Below are 15,217 nucleotides of genomic sequence, written 5' to 3' on the forward strand. Positions count from 1 at the left end.
ATTTACCCATATTCTTCTCTTACGTGTATTTCTATTTCACACTACTTTTCTAAAAACTATTTATTTTTCCTTTTAATAAAGTTCCTTTTTTTTTTTTTGTAAAAAAAAGTGTTATTTCAAGTAAAAAGTTTCAAGGGATCGAATAATACATCGTAAGGAAAGAAAAAAGTGAAAGAGGGCATAAGAATTCATCGTGCAAATCATTAGCCAAATAATTCATAAGAAGAAATAAGATCCTAGAGTATTATGCAAACTCATTAATCAATGTCCTTTATCAAGTAAATTAATTACTCCTATGGTTAAAAATTGAAGCAAAATCAGGATATATTTATCTTGTGAATTGAAAGTATACAAAAGACTTTGCATTATAAGTGAATCTAATTTATTATATATAGCAAGTTACTATCTTATATTTAAAATAATAATGCTATTTATTATGAGTGATTAATTGTAATTACATCGTAAATAATTAGATAATGTAATTTATTTATTGACATTCCTGTTTATAGAAGCTAAAAATCAACTACCCCTAAAGAGTGATGATTACATTTTGACTATTCTCGTACATAGATAATCAAACAATTTTCAATTATAATCCTTACTAAGCGAATCATCCATATTAAATACATACAAAAATAGAAATATCTTTCTTTGCGTACGATGAAATTTATCGCTCTTAATTAGAGATTTCAAGAAAATTTTAATAAGTATATTTTTTTTATTGAATTATACGTGAAGGAAATTTGGATTATTTAGTCAAGATTTTTATAATTTTATACATTACTTCTTTCGTTCACTTTACTTGTCACAATTTGACTTGACACACCCCTTAAGAAAATTATAAATAATATGGATATTTTACCAAATATGGAAAAAAATGTATTTTCTTGATATGTCAAAAGTAACAAGTAAAAATGAAAATCTATTTTACAATTAAGTGTCAATTAAAAGTGAATTGAGAGATTTTTTTTTTTGGTTTCCTTGTTTACCGCCCTGCATTCACTTTCTGCTTTAGGAGATTTGGTTATTGTTTTTTGCTCCCTCCGTTCCATTTTATATGTTATTTCTTTTTATAAATAGTTGAACCACAGTACTTGTCATTTTATAAAATTTATGCATAAATTACCATATTTTGCATATTATACCCTTGATAAAATAGTTAATTAATCTTGGAAATGTATTCATCATTTATTATAAAGTTGACTTAAGATTACATTAAATAAGGGTAGAAGGGTAAAATTACATCATTTCTTATTGTAAGTGCAAAGTAAAAATGTGACATATAAAATGGGACGGAGGGAGTAGTCATTATCAATGCAAAAACGTGTTTTTATCCTTGTATTTCTCACCTAATCTCTCTAATTAATTAAGCACACACTAATAACTTAAATTACCTCATCAAATTCCATTTGTAGCCCCTAATTAGAGTTAGGCACTAGGTGTCCACTCCCCACTTATTTCCCCATCTTGCGTAATTTTTATTTATTTTTTATTATAGTGAGTTGAATTTTGTAAACGCACTCACTAGGGAATTAAATGTTAGTTTGAAAAAAAATAAAGAAAGGAGTATGTAAAATTACAAATCCATTAATTAGTTGACTGGTGGACTTATGACTAAATTAGTGTTACCTTCTTATAATGGCGTTGACTCTATCTTGAAAGAACCTTCTCTTTGTGGTCATCCAAATCCCCATCTCTAAATAACCAATAATTGCATTTCAAAGAATTTATTAACTCTCTTTTGTCTTATTGTGGTGTTTCACATTACCTCATTGTTTTCAAGTCCAAAAGCCATCAAAGGTTTAATTGACAAATTCATATTCATAGTAATTCATTCTTCCTTTGAAAAAATATAGTATTCCTTCAACTCGTTCTTAAAAAAATAAATATAATTTTTAAATTTTAACTCGTTATTTTACTCTTAGGAATCATTTGGCATGAGGTATAGGTATAAGAATCATTTGGTTGGAGATATTAGGTAGTCTTAGAATTATTTATTCCATCACTTATACCTTAGTGATGAGATAAGTTATTCCAAAATAATTAATCTAGGATAACTTATTTCCAACCAAATGACTCTTTAGTGACATGTTTTTATCATCACATGACTGTTGTTATAATATTCTTAAAATCCCAAGGTTCAAATTTTTTTCATAGTCACAAAAATGTTATTTCATATTTAATAATCAATACCACAAGCTAAGTTTAAGGATAAATTCCTTTCTTTGCTAAACAATATGTTCAATCAAATTATATATCATACTCTCACCGCCCCATTTCATGTGAGATGAGTTGGAGTATGAAAGTTCAACTTATCTAATTTTTGGTATAAAATCAGGCATAAAATTTTCAATTTTCTTTTTGAAATAACATTATTAGATAAGAAAAAATTAGAAAATATATGAGATAGTTTCAGTCCAAAAAATTATTTAACTCTTCAAATAATAACTAGAGGTGAAGAAATAAATTAAAATCGAGGGCGTAGAATTAAACTCTTGGACGTACTCTTTCGATATTTTTACCTTAATTAAACCTTTTAAAAAAAAACATGGACATGACATATGTATTACATCAGAATGTACGAAGATTGAGAAATCTAAGGTCAAATATAATTTAATGTATGAAACGAAACTTAGGTGTACACAGAAACAAAAATAGAGAAACATTACTGTTTTAGGTTCCATAAGAAAATGATGGATTTGAGAGAAAGGTTGGACCTACTCTTTTATTTCCCTCTCTACCTTTTTTTTTAAAAAAAATTCCATACTTCATTATTGCTAACGGAACAAGTCTCAAATATCAATTTTTAACATTTGTCGACAAATACACATGACACATGCTTTCTTTATGTACATTTTGTCCCTTCTTTCATGTGACTTTGTCCTTCTTTTTACTTTATTTAAAGTTTGATAAGGATTGGATCAGTTTTAATCACATTATTCCAACCACATAAATTTTAAACGTAAAAAATGGGCTTAAGTTAACGTTGGTCGCGATTGAAATTATATGCAGAGTTTTTTGAGCTGATCACACTAACAATCGTAGGTAGAAATTACCTTCAATTTCTACGCGATCAATCTTATTGATCCATGGAGTGATTTGTTGACGTGTTAAACTTTTAATCTCACTTATCCTATTAGAAAAACTCTAAGTTTAATGAATTTTTGACTTTTAATCTTGAAGATTAACATATTTACCAAATACATGCTTTCAAGAAAGCAAGGAGCACGCAAGAAATCGGCAAATGGAACTTGGAAGTTGGAAGTATATGTCTACTAACCTAAACAATAGTTCTAAGTCATGACTAGAGAGGTGACAAAATTAGTAAGAAATTATAACTCGTCCAATATGTTTAAGTTGGATTTGATTATTGTCTTGGTCATTTTTAACTAAGTCTATTTCAATTCATTATAATTTAGATCGATATTTAATTCATTTTGACCCATCAGAAATTTTAAAATATTTTGAGACATTATATTTTATATATATAGTCATCATAAAAAAATATTTTTATTAGATGATAAAAATTATAAAAGAACAAATAAATCTATTAAAACGAAACTTACAGAAATCTTATACCTTTGGGAGTTACATTCTATTACGAAAGTTTCCCAATTACAAATTTTTCAAATTTTTTATTGCACTCGGATACATTCTTGGTTGTCTTTTACATTGCAAATGATACATTACTTAATGGGAGAGATGTATACGAGAGAGAATAGTGATGTACCGAGAGGGGATAGGGATAAATTCGAGAGAGAATTTTTGTAATTTTTTAAATGGTTGAGAATTTTAGAGATTGTGATATCTTAATTTGTATATTTATGTAATTTTTCTTTTTTTATAGTAAACTCGGCAAATGGAACTTGGAAGTTGGAAGTATATGTCTACTGAATAATTAACGCAATATCAACAATGATCTTTAATAATAATAGTTTAATTGCTGTTAAAAATATATTTTTAGCGATATTTAACATTTTTTTGTAAATGTCTTTAAAATCTTATAGCGACACTGAATCCAATGAAAATTAACTAATACCAGTAATTAATGTTTTATTACTTTTTTAATATGTATATTTATTGCCGTTAAAAACTATTTTTATCGTAGTATATATATATATGTTCGTGAGAAAAGGAAAATTCGATAGTCATATAATATTCAAGAGTTTAATTTCAGTCTAATTGTTAAAGATAATTGTCATTTCAACACAGTATTAAGGAACATAGATTATGTTTAGTCAAACAATAAGGTGATCAAATCACATATCCAAATAAAATGTCAGAGTTATCATCTCCAAGAAGCATACGCCAAGCAACTACTAGATCAAGTTAAACTGCCCTTCTGAATTTAATTGGTTCAATATTTCTTATGACGGCATAAAAAGCAACAAATAAATAGGATTCGAAATATTGATAAATAATTCATTAGTTAAATCAAACATAACTACATAGTATGTCATGTTTTATGACCCCCAAGTTAATTATGAATTACTCTAGCTAACTAAATAATTTTAAAAACTAATAAGATCCCATCTCACTATCAAACCAAGGGCTAAAATCCAATGAGAAGTTGCTTAATAATATTTCAGTTTCGTATTCAAAGAAAAAGTAAGGTATTTTTTTTAAATAAAAATAATTTTCTTGCAAGATATTAGGGCAAGCAACAGGTTGTCTTGAATATACAAAGAGAAAACCTGACACCATTAAAATCTCTCAACAATAAGTCTATCTTTACGAATTAGGTATTGAATAATTAGCTAACTGAATAAGGCCTTTCAACATATATATAAAAATTAAGAAGTGGTTAATTTGACTTTTCTGTTTGTTAATGTTAATTAGTTTGTCCATATTATGAGAATCATATATATCAACAAAGAAAGTTATGCTAAATAAATGAAATAAACTGAAACAAAAAATAGTTATCTCTTCTAGAAAGAGTCATTGCAAAGTTTTTTTTTCTCCTCCATCCTCATCCTTGTGTTGATATTCGGATTGGCGTGATTAATTCAAATTCACGCTATGTAAATCTATTTGAGAAAAAAATATTTCCAAATAATTTTTTTTTATACTTGTGACTCAAATTCGAAATCACTAACTAAGGTTGGATGTTCATCCCACCACAGGTCTTTTTTATTTTTATTTATAAATTTTAATTTATATAATTAGCGTATAATTCATGTATGTTCATTATATACCGATACTACAATTAATATACAGTTGTTATAGAGTCGTTTTACATTTGAGTATGCTCGGATAATAATAGTTATAAATGGTTACGACTAAGGGGTAGAAAACTTTTTAGATAGTCACCTAGATTTTTTTGAAAATTGAGTTATTGTATATCATATAAGTCTTTGCATATTAAAATTTTCATTTAGGATGGAAAATATTTTCTCAGAAAATAAATAAATTTCTTATTTATATTTTAATATTTGGTATATAAGTACTAAATAATATTCTAAGATTGTATTTATAAGTGAGCTAACAAAACATTACGATGATTTCTTGTGGGATGGAAGTATTATATACTTTCATAAAAAGATTAAGTAAGATAAATGTAAAAAGTGTTGCCTAAATATATTCTCACTTATTTAACTCTCAATCGTCACTTTTTGCTTTTGAAGAATTTAATATATATATTTTTTGGTAATTAAAAATGAAAAACATATTTAAATCCTTTTAATCCTCACCTACTCTCCTTAAAAGGACACATACTACACTTTAAATTATTGCAGCAAATTCTATATGTAATTCGCCCCCTTTTATCTTCTTTCAAAAAGATTGACTTATCTATGTGTTGAAGTTTTTAAACGCGATTTCCACCAACTAGGAATTTTTAATTTTTCAAAAGATTATAGAGAATGATAAGTCCACTAATTATTTGACTTGTGGAGTTCTAAATTAATGCCAAATTAGGGTACCCCTTTTTTAGTGGGGTTTACTCGTATAGTAGATACAAGTATAGAACCTTCTCTTTAGAGTCTTCACCTCAATGGCCAAATCATTAATTTGTTATACAAAATTTGTCTTATAATTAAGTGCCACTCCCTTTCTTCCTATGGTGTTCACATTAGCACTTTAGTTAATTAGTTCCAATAATCCCATCATTCTAATTTTTCACATTCAACAATTGTGTCATTTTTGGAAGAAGGATTTTAGTTATGAGTGAAAAGCTTCCTAATTAACGTGATAACATATATGTAATATGTTGTTGTATAAAAGTTAACCATTGATTCTTGATAAACTGGTTCATACAATAATAATATTTGAGCTCATTTTTGTGAAAGAAATATTATATTGATCATTTGGATGCAATAATTCATTCTTTTGTCGAGAAAAAAAAAATACTCTAGTAATTAAAATCCTTCAACGCGTTTTTTTTTTTCGGTTGCCATGACATACATATACATAATACATTACATCACAAATCACAATTAATATAAATAGTGCAATATATTAATTTATGGAGTTGAAAAGCAACACATGTGTTGCGATAAATAGAATTTACAAGAGGACATTATTGTTTTAGGTTCCACGAGAATATGATGGATTTGAGAAAAAGGTTGGACCACTCTTTCCCCCCTTTGTGTTTTTATTTTATTTATCCAATGCTCATTATTATTTTTAACGTAATAATTCATGTTTAAAAGTTTTATATTTGTCAATGAATACACACATGATACATGTTTACTTTACCTTTTGTTAAAAGGGAATTAAAGTATGAAATTTATCCTCCCATGAATTTGATGTCTGACGAAAGATCAAATAAAATGGACTCAAAAAAAGTTAGTATTAATTTAGCTGTTTTGATAATAATTTTAATTTTTTTTATTATCTAGTTATTGATTCTTAACAGTTTGAGTTTTTTTCAGAAATAATCCATTAATTAATAAATTAATTATATTTATACAGTTGGTACATAAAGTTTTTGACTTATGATTTAGTTTCATATTTGTTGCAGAACTTTCGGTTATTCTAGATTGTGCTAGTGTTTGTTTTTGAGTGAGATGCAATCTGTCAACTCAGGTGCGCGCATGGTTCATTTTGTTTGTCACTATATTTCTAAGTGATTTAATTTTATTTTTTTTGTCAAACTTAACGGTTCAATCGATAATCGAACTGATAACGCGATCAATAACTGATAAAACGGTATCAATAAGCCAATGTTTTAATGGTTCTATAACAGTTTAACATGTCTACAAATCTATAACCGTTAAGTTGAACTAATAAATTTCAAAAGACGAATTGAACCGACTAGAACGTAAGTATTATTTAAAAATAAAATAAAATGTCTTGACTAAAGTATCTTACCTACGTAATTAAAGTTAGTCATTTAAGCTAAGCTAGTTTAATATACTAATTATCTATGTGCAAATATTTATATCCTTTCCTTTAGTCAAACAATAAGGTGATCAAATCCCTTATCCCCCCAAAAAGGGGGGGAAAAAAGGAATGTCAATGTTATCACCTCCAAGAACAACATGACAATTAACTCCCAAGGGAATCGTTAAACTACTCTTGTGAATTTTATTTTTTGTTCAAAGTTTCTAATGACCATAATAGAACGAAACTTAGATTGGAAAAAGATCATAATTAAGATGACTCATAATTATATAAATTATGTCACCTTTTGTGACCCTTTGTAGTTAGTATCCACAAGGACAATAATCCAAATTAATTAGTACACCTTATGAATTATTTCACCTGAGAAAGTAGTATAAAACTACAAGTTCCCAACTCTATAACAAACAAATGGCCAGATCTAAATATATATCAAAGAAAAAGTAAGGAGCTTTTTAAAAACCAAATTCCATAGATTAGGGCAGCAGGTTTCTTGAATAAATAAGTAGGAAACTAATTATACTACTCAAAATTGAACAACTCTTATCTTTAGGAATTTAAGTAGCAATACCTTAATTAATAACTAAGTTATAACAAGCTAGGCCCATGAACAGATTAAAAAGGATTTGTTTATGTGACTTACATATTTGTTTATGTTAATTAAGTTGTCCACATATTGATTGAATCGTATCAAGAAATAAATAAACTACCAAGTAAAAGAAATAATATTCGATCTGATTAAGTGATTAAACAAATTATAAGCAACAATAATTTATTATTCCCTACTGGAAAGTGTGGTTAGCAAAGCTTGGTACAAATCAATTGATGTATAAAGGGGTTGAAGAATCAAGTATATTTAATTCCTCATGCGATTATGCTGGATTTTTACCAAATCTTAATTTAAATAGGATTTCTTGATTAACTTAATTCATTGTCAACACCATGATGTTATTGACATTTTGTAGTCTACGAGCCTTAGAAAACATTGAGCCCAAATTTGAAATTCTGTTGTTCCAGCTACGCATTTGTTTGGTTTGATCTATCATAACTTACAAAATCTAGCAACTACTTTTATACAAGTGACGGTAAATAATATGAGATCCTATTCATCCTTCAACGTTCGTCATCCGTGCATTATGGTAAATAATATGAGATCTATTTATCCTTCAACGTTTCGTCATTCGTGCATTAAGCTCTCACTATATAAGGTCTAAAAAGGATTGGATTACATTTGGGCCAAGTGTGTCATCCTCCTTACCAAATATTGAAATCTTTTCCTCTCTTTGTGACACTCTCTAGTGGGCCTAAAATGAATATGCTAGGAGGCCCTATTTTGGAAACCCAACGGTGAGTGTCCAAACCTTAGTAGGCCAATTAGAAATTGGGCTACTGATGTACTTATTAGTCAGAAATTTGCTCCCTAAAATTTCACTAGGAGTAGGTTATTAAGAACGTTATAAATTTTGTTCTCAATCTCTATAAGTAATGCAAATACATAAATTTCTAATTAAGAATGAAGAAGTACTTACTTTCCTATTACTATTACCATTGTTGGTAACAAAGTGTCTTTTACTTTATTATGTACTTGTATCGTATGATATAATTCATTCTTTCATTCAATTTTAATTGCTTGATAACTCTTTTCTCCGATGAGAGATAATTTTTTTTTTTTTAAAGAATTCAAAGCTGACAAAGATGTTAGGTTTGAGAAATAACTCAACAAAATATGATTATATTCACTTTGTGACATCTTAATCTGTTTTTGAGTTCGATTAAGTGAAAAGATATTTTCAAAAAGAGAAAAGAAAAAAGAACACGAAGAAAGTAAAAAATGTAAAAATATAAGGGTCTCGAGTGAAAAGATATTTCTAAAGAGCAAAGAGGCTAATAAGAAAATCCAAGCCAAATCCCCTTATCACTTCATTTTCCCCTCTTACAATTGCCATGGCAGCTCTCAATCTTCCTTCTTTTTCCAAAACCTTAAACCCTAATTCTCAATTCCAAAACCTCCCTAAAACCTTTCTTCTTTCTCTTTCCTACCCTTTTCTCACAACCTCTCTCTCTTCAATTCCACCAGCAAAAAGTTCAAGATTCCCAGTTGTAAGAGCCATTTCTGATGGGGAATACTCTTCAAAGAGGAGCAGTAACAGTGATGAAAGGGAAACTATTATGTTACCTGGATGTGATTATAACCACTGGCTTATTGTCATGGAGTTCCCTAAAGACCCTGCTCCTACTAGAGAACAGATGATTGATACTTATCTTGACACTCTTGCCACCGTTCTTGGAAGGTTAGTTTCGTAATGTATTGTTATTTCTTGTTTTTATGGGCTTTAATTTGGGGTGGGGATTGGGGGGTTTGAGTATTGCTATGAAAGTTTTCATGTTTGGCAACTAGTTACTGAAGATATATGATTCTGAATATGTTTGATAATTTTCCTTAGTGATTGTATTCCTAGTTGTGTTCTTTATGGTGGCAGTTAGTTACAGAATTATTACTTGTAAACTGTGAACAAAGATGATATCTTTAGGCATAGATTGTCCAAATTGTGGATAGTCCATCCCAAGAACTTGAAGATTAATCTTATGCTAATGAGTAAATCCAGTTACTACTGTGAAAGTACCATTGATTAAGAGGGCGGCGGAGTTGTTGTTATTGACAAAGTAGTTACTGATAAAATTTTGGTAGGGATTTGTAACTATATTGCTTTAGCAGGATAGACTATTTTCTTATTAACCAGCAGAGTTTTTGTTGGTTTATTAATCTAAATTTTCTTATCAGTATGGAAGAGGCAAAGAAGAACATGTATGCCTTTAGTACTACCACTTACACTGGTTTTCAGTGCACTGTATCTGAAGAAACATCAGAGAAGTTTAAGGGTGAGTTCTTATTTCAACATATGAGATGCTGTACATCCAGTGTGGTGGCATTGACTCGTTCGTTTTTCTATTTGATAATCATTCTGTAGGTCTACCTGGAGTTCTGTGGGTCCTGCCTGATTCTTATATAGATGTGAAGAACAAGGACTATGGAGGTTAGAAATTTCTTCCTTTGAGCTCAGTTTCACTTGTGATTCTACAGCGAGATAACCTCTATGTGGTTTCTTCTTTCAGGAGATAAGTACATCAATGGAGAAATAATTCCTTGTCAGTATCCTACTTACCAACCCAAGCAGGCTAACAGAACAAGAAGCAAGAGTAAAGCATATGTAAGAAGAAGAGATGGTCCTCCGCCTGAACGAACAAGACAAGCAGCAGCTCCCGAGTCTTCCTCCTAAAACTATAATGGTGCATTTTGTAAGTGCCTTAGTCTTTTTCTTGACACTCACTAAAGAAACATAGAACTCGCAGTTTTATCCCATTTGTTGTGGTTGGCATAAAATCAACCTTATGCGGCTGAATGAATTGAAATTTATTCTGCAGGAAAACCATACCCTATTCCACTGTTTATTTAGTTAAGCCTAATAAGTTCATTCTGTTGCTAATCTTCTATCTTTTTTGCCAGGGGTTTATCTGATCTTAGAGTCGACTTGCCATTTGGAAATGCCAATATATCATTCATAGTCTCATATTGGTGAGCAATTTAACAAAGATATGTTGATGCTTAAAGGTAGATGGAAATACACTGCTAGTCTAGGAGTTTGGTAGAATGCATTTATTGTTTTATCTTTCCTCTAGACTAGCTTTCTGGTTGCATTATTGAGAATGAGGAAGAAAGCTGTGTCCGTATGTAATTTTGATCGTTACCAGGTTATTCTATGTTCAAAGCCTGAATATGTACGTGATGACTCATTATAATTTTCTGCTGGTTCATATATCTTGACGTTTGCTATGCTTACAAATTATATCACGCAGATGATAGAAAGATGCACCTTCTTGGAAGGAAATTTACTTCTTAAAGTGAACGTAAATGTTGAATGAAGAGAACTTAAATGGGAGGAAATGTAGCTGAAACCTAAGAAATTATGTTTGTAGCGTTGTTACTTGCTAGTGAACTGCATGATGTCATTTACAGTAATTACAAAAGGAGCAACATAATGTTGTTCCTTTTGAGTTACCCCTTGGTTCACAAAACTTTTTGGGCAATGGCGCAAGCCTGCAAGGGTTGGTGTAGCCTGTGTGTTAAGTTGGCTAGTTTTTGAAGTTCTTTTGCTTGTCGATGCAAGTTAATTATACTAAGCGCCATGCCCATAACACAGTACTTTTTCCCCCAAGGTAGGCCGACAAGGCACTGTATGAAGTTCCATTTTTTATATTGAGCTCTACTAATGGTACAATTTCTGTAATTGAACTATGGTTCTGCAAAATCCCTGGTCAGTGAGACAGGGCTTTAAGCTAGATGTGACTCTATATGTGCCTTGGTCTGCAATACATGATTTAAAATATATGTTGAAGAGGAAGGCGTGATATTGTCCTCTTTTGTTCTTCCAACATAAATAATTTGGTTGACCTTTTTTTTATTTCAACATCTCCAGAATACCCAGGTAAAGTGCGTTTAACCAAACATCATGCAGTGTGCTCTTACAACCTTGTTGAAGTAGTCATATTGAACATATGTCATACTTGGAAGATTTTCTTCTAATATCTAAAAAATAGCAAACAAAAGACTCTTCATATTCTTATGGAGTATTACTTACATATACCCATTTCAGATATGCAACTCGAACCAAGTCCCATTTACATAGGTTCCAAAATATCACAGCAGCAAGGGAAAGTGACTTTTTATTAAAATCTTCATTGAGATGTTGAAATTTCATGAGGGTCCACACTCCACCATGCTTCCACAACAGGGAAATCTAGATATTTTTTCCCTCAACGCTATGGTTGATCTTTCTTTGTCAGAAAATTATACTGTACACATATAAAATATTTTCTATCAATGTATATACAGTACTTAGATACTAAATTCACTTAGCTTTTCCATGTTTACCTGCTATTATGATTCTCAACTGCTCTTACTGAAAAATGCAGTTGTTTATATGTTAACGTACAATAGTAAGTGAAAAGAGTTTTAGGTTTATTTTACAGATCTTTTAAAAGTAAGTAACAACAACAATTGATATACACGCATTAACTACTACACATACAGACACAATACGTACCCGTAAAGTAATCGGTGCAACTCAACGTGGCACTCTATATTACTCCACTCAGCCAGTAGCATTTTCAGGAAGGTGAGGTGAGCCATCAATTTCATCAATCATGACGTGCTTGTCTAAGTGCACAACAATCACACACTTCTCTTTTCTATATGTTCTTATCAGCTTACACTATTAGACCATCATCCCAACCAACCACTTTACACTCCCATGTTCTTTTTTTCTATATCCATTTAGCATATTGCTGAATTTGTAACCGAGAATTACACATCTGATAGAAAATTGAAGGTTCACTAGATGGCTTTCTATGGCTACAATGATGATGCTGGTGAGTACCATTGGACTCCTAATTTCAATGTCTCTTATGATTATGATGCTTTTCCAATATCATATCCTTCCTATGGGCAAACTACTAATTACAATTACTACTATACTACTCAAATACATCCAGAATTGAGTTACTCTGTACACAACTCTGTTGAGCCAAAACTTATCCAATATGAAAAGGGTGCTGATTCATTGGAGACAAGAACCATAGTTTCTTGTTATACCAAAGAACAGGATGACACTCAGTTTGATGAATATGATCCAACCCCTTATGGTGGTGGTTTTGATATGGCTCAAATCTATGGAAAACCCCTTCCTCCCTCAAATGGAATATGTTATCCTCGTTCGAGTCCCAAGTCTAATGGAGTTCCATTAGATGGTTTCGACTATGGATCAAATAATTCGCCCTATGTAAGCCACACCAATCAGCTAGAACAACCTCAGATTCAAAACAAAGAGAATGGTGTTAAAGATGAGCAAAAATCTTTATCTGGTGTGAAAGAAAAAACCAGTCTTGAAAAACCTGCTCAACAAGATGAAGATTTTGTAGTTGGTAATGGAAAAACAGGGGAAAAACCCATTCTTGAAAAACCCCTTCAACAAGATGAAGATTTTGTAGTTGGAAATGGGAGTATAGGGGAATATGGATATGATTATGGGAGGCAATTGCAACAAATTCCATATGGTTCAGGTTTGGAATCTATGGATTTATGTGAAAGCTTATTTGGTTACTGGCCTTGCATAGCTAAGGAAAACAAGAGAAGAAATTGTAACTGTGTAAATGTTGCTGAAGATAACAGCAGTAGCAGCAATGAACAATGGAAATGTACTGCAGATTATCTTTTTGGGAATCCTTATGGATATGGTGGTGATGGAAGAGATTGGGATTGTGTTTATAGCAATCAAAGTTACTATTAGCATCAGCAACAACTTTAATTTTATGAAGGATTGGTAAAAAAATACCTTATCCTTCAAATAATAAAATGATTTTTAAAATATGAATCTTGTCATAGTTTCCTTTTTTCCTTTTAGTCATTATCATTATTGCAACTGTTAATTTTGTGGAATTACACTTTTGATCCCTCAATTATTAGTAAGTTGCAATTATGGTACTTGGCTAAACTGCATTAACCTTTGATTTTTTTGTTGTGTGTTTTTGGCTCCTTAATTCCCTTTATATGTTATATTTACATTATTTTTGAAATTATAGGTTACCCTCAAATTATGGATTAACAATATAAGTTTGACGAATAATTAAATGAATTAACAATAATAAATCATTATGTTTGAGAAGATCCGCAGACAGAAAGATTAAAAGTGCACATTTCAAATTTCAAGTTAAATGTGCTTAATTAAAATTAAATTTTGTTGATATTAGAGGGACTAAGAGTGCAAATCTTCCTTCAGGTTATTTATCTAAATATCTTAAAACTCTCAACTAAAAGGAGAAATCCTTTAAAGAAACTTCTGAGCAGACATGAGAATAACTAATATGAGACGTTAATGGGATTAAAAAAAAAAGGTGAAAACAATATGATATAAAAAGCATTTCGTGTTCAGTTTGAGGATTTTTATTTCGAGGGTTCGGAAAATAAAAATATAATTTGCGCATCCAATAAGAATCGACCCTGCAAACTGAGGATAACATTCGCACTCCAAGTTGCAGAGTCCAATATCACTAAGCTATCTCTCTTCTTTGATTGAGGTGGTTCAAAATTAGTACATATATATACAAAAATATTGAAAATCTACCTTATATATACAATATAATTTTTTGCTGAAGGGGTTTAGATGAATACCTCGACACCCACGTAGGTACGCCTGTTCACGTAGAATCGAAAAGGACAAAAGACCATAAAATATAAAATAAAACTATATGGAGTGGTCTGAGAGCTGGAGCTCATAAGTTCACATCTTTACATAATTCAACTTTCGTGGAGCTACGTGTAGTTAACAATTTTTAAAACTCTAACCGAATAAAGGTGACTTTAGAAAATAAATATTAATTCACTGTCCTGCTATATATATATATAATAATAATAATAAGTCACAATGCAACTATCACTATCATTATAACTATCTTGTTAGCTTTCAACCAAAAGCTAACAAGATTTTTAGTTACATATTTATTATTTAGTTAAATAATAAATATGTCATTATATGATTTTAGTTACATATTTATTATTTAGTTAAATAATAAATATGGCATTGTATGAGCTATTTATTACTCATTTCTTTTGAATTTGTTAAATTTTGATCTAATACATAGTTTACGAAAGTAAATTAGATTTTGAGAAAAAACATTACACAATGCAACTATCATTGTAACTATCTTGTTAGCTTTCAACCAAAAGCTAACAAGATTTTTAGTTACATATTTATTATTTAGTTAAATAATAAATATGACATTGTATGAGCTATTTATTACTCATTTCTTTTGAATTTGTTAA

At 30.0% G+C, this 15,217-nt stretch overlaps 2 protein-coding genes across 2 annotated transcripts; both read left to right on the forward strand.

Annotated features, from left to right (window-relative positions):
• The first annotated feature begins 9,217 nt into the window (after positions 1–9,217).
• On the forward strand, positions 9,218–11,083 carry LOC125848684 (DAG protein, chloroplastic). Its single transcript, XM_049528604.1, has 5 exons — positions 9,218–9,632; positions 10,124–10,221; positions 10,311–10,376; positions 10,456–10,638; positions 10,847–11,083. Exons 1-4 carry the CDS (start codon positions 9,286–9,288, stop codon positions 10,617–10,619), a joined length of 675 nt encoding a protein of 224 aa, XP_049384561.1. The 5' UTR covers positions 9,218–9,285; the 3' UTR covers positions 10,620–10,638; positions 10,847–11,083.
• A 1,596-nt stretch (positions 11,084–12,679) lies between these two features.
• LOC125848679 (uncharacterized) lies at positions 12,680–13,879 on the forward strand. The gene has a single exon (XM_049528598.1). It carries the CDS (start codon positions 12,738–12,740, stop codon positions 13,683–13,685), a length of 948 nt encoding a protein of 315 aa, XP_049384555.1. The 5' UTR covers positions 12,680–12,737; the 3' UTR covers positions 13,686–13,879.
• Positions 13,880–15,217: the final 1,338 nt, after the last annotated feature.

Source organism: Solanum stenotomum, chromosome 12 (assembly GCF_019186545.1).
Source record: "Solanum stenotomum isolate F172 chromosome 12, ASM1918654v1, whole genome shotgun sequence".
In the NCBI taxonomy this organism is placed as follows: Eukaryota; Viridiplantae; Streptophyta; class Magnoliopsida; order Solanales; family Solanaceae; genus Solanum; species Solanum stenotomum.